This window comes from Myotis davidii, unplaced genomic scaffold (assembly GCF_000327345.1).
Source record: "Myotis davidii unplaced genomic scaffold, ASM32734v1 scaffold399, whole genome shotgun sequence".
Taxonomy (NCBI): Eukaryota; Metazoa; Chordata; class Mammalia; order Chiroptera; family Vespertilionidae; genus Myotis; species Myotis davidii.
This window is the reverse complement of record NW_006292094.1, coordinates 6,637,176-6,639,286: the sequence shown is the minus strand read 5'-3', so window position 1 is coordinate 6,639,286 and position 2,111 is coordinate 6,637,176. Positions and strand designations below refer to the sequence as shown.

Below are 2,111 nucleotides of genomic sequence, written 5' to 3'. Positions count from 1 at the left end.
GGAGGGAGGGACCGCACGCGGGCCGCGGTACAGGCGGGTCTTCGGGGGCGCTCTCCCGGGACGCGGGCTCCGGGAGGCAGCCCAGCAGTTTTGCAGAGCGCAAGAAGGACCAGCTTCCCGGGCCCTTTCATCCTCTGCGGAGGCTTCACAGACGTGGGCCTTCTGGGGTGAAGGCCGTTCCTAGCCTGGCTTTGAAGGAGAAGCCAGAGTGGCTGCTGTGACGGTCAGACTGTGACTGGGGCACTTGGGGGCCCACACGCATTGCCTGCAGGACACCCCCAGAGGAGCCGCCACGAGCGACGTCCTTGCCCCCGAGTGAGAGCTCTGGGGACACGTGGCTGGAGAAAGCCTCCCGGAGAGGCTGTACCTCAGGGGTCCCCTCCGTGGGGTCGTCTTCCTCTGCCTCCTTCGCTGCCTGCAGGTCCTGACACTTCCGGGTCAGTGCTTGGATCTCCTCTCTAGTGGGAAGGGGACAGGGACACCCTTTGGCCTCACGCGGTGCACAGTGTCCGTGCGCGGACATCTGGCAGCAGACGAGGGGTGTGGGCCCAGCTGCCAGCAGCACCCACACGGGGCACCAGGTGTCTGTCCCGTCGGGAGGGAGCACGTGGGGCTGGCCCCCCAGCATCGCTCTGGTCAGGCGAGAACGGAAGAGGCGCTGACTATGCGGTGTGGGCGGGTGTAAGCAAGCAACGCGCACAGAGGAAGTGCGCCCGCTGCGGCTCCAAAGGAACGCGAACGCCTCTGCGCTGTGACCTGCCCTCTGGTCACCCAGCCGGCACCAAAGCTGCGCCTTTTGTCTGAGAACAAACACTCATTCGGTCCCGGTGGCAGGGTCCAGGGAGGGGCCGGCACCCTGTCTGCCACGAAGGTGGCCAGCAGCCCCTGGGGCAGCCGCGGAGAGGCCACGGCGATGGAGAAGACAAGGCGTTCGAGCAGAAGCAGAAAGAGGAGCAGGAGGCACGCCGGCGCTGAGAGCAAGGCCACAGGAGGGCCTCCGCCGGGGGAAGGGCCCGGCCGCCAGGGGAATAAGAAATCCGGCAAAGGGAGCTGTCCCTGGGGCCTGGGGCAGTGGTGACCCCATCCCACTCCTGTTTTAGCATCTCCTGCTACTACAGCTGGAATGAGTGCTGTCTGGGTGTACATTTAAGAATAAACTTTTGCCGAAACCGGTTTGGCTCAGTGGATAGAGCGTCGGCCTGCGGACTGAAGGGTCCCGGGTTCGATTCCGGTGAAGGGCATGTACCTGGGTTGCGGGCACATACCCAGTAGGGGATGTGCGGGAGGCAGCTGATCGATGTCTCTCTCTCATCGATGTTTCTAACTTTCTATCTCTCTCCCTTCCTCTCTGTAAAAAATCAATAAAATATATTTAAAAAAAAAAAGAATAAACTTTTGTAAAAATAAAGTTTGTCTCAGCAACCTGCCTTAGTAATTGCTCTGAGTGTAAATGTTCCTGCTCAGATTTCTACGCGTGGGGGCCTTTGTCACTGATGTGAAAGCCGAAGTGCACAGCCGTGTCCATACACTCACGGTGTTGGGGGCCGCCACCCCTGCCTAATTCTAGGACCCGAGGGTTCCCATTGCCCCAGAGCCCCACACCCGTCTGTCACCCCCACGCCCTGGCCTAGCCCTGCAACCACTGACCACTGCCTGCCCGGCCTGGCCCGGCCTGCTCTGCACGTGTCGGGTCATCGGTGGCCTGCCTGCCTGCCGCTCCCGTGGACGCGGTCCTGAGGCCCATCCATGCTGGATGCATGTCAGGCTGTGTCCCCCTCGTGCCCTGGTATGGACACCTCCGCTTTTTCTCTATTCGTCCGCCGGTGGACTTTTGGGTAGCTTCGGCTTAGGGGCTGTGGTGGACAAGGGCGCGTGTGGGAGGCACTGACCCCGGGAGGCCTGACGGGGGCGCAGAGGCGCCGGGACAGCTTGCTGACGGGCCTACCTGGAGGAGAGGCCACGCCCGCTGGCTCCGCTCGCTTACCTCAGGGCCGCCTCCCGCGCTCGCCTGGCCTCCTCTCCTCGCCGCACCTCCTCCAGCTCCTTCTCCACGTCGGCCTTGGCCTGCAGCAGCTGCCTCACCTCCAGACTGGACAGAGGACCAGACCTGG

General features: G+C 63.1%; 1 protein-coding gene across 1 annotated transcript in view; it reads right to left on the bottom strand.

Annotated features, from left to right (window-relative positions):
- The window catches only part of IQCE (IQ motif containing E), a 20,175-nt gene that overhangs the window by 6,578 nt on the left and 11,486 nt on the right, over positions 1-2,111 (bottom strand). The window contains exons 12-13 of the mRNA XM_015565155.1: positions 1,985-2,089; positions 150-458 (exon numbers count right to left, since the gene is read on the bottom strand). Of these exons, the coding sequence (XP_015420641.1) occupies positions 150-458; positions 1,985-2,089 (414 nt within the window). The remainder of the gene's footprint in view (positions 1-149; positions 459-1,984; positions 2,090-2,111) is intronic.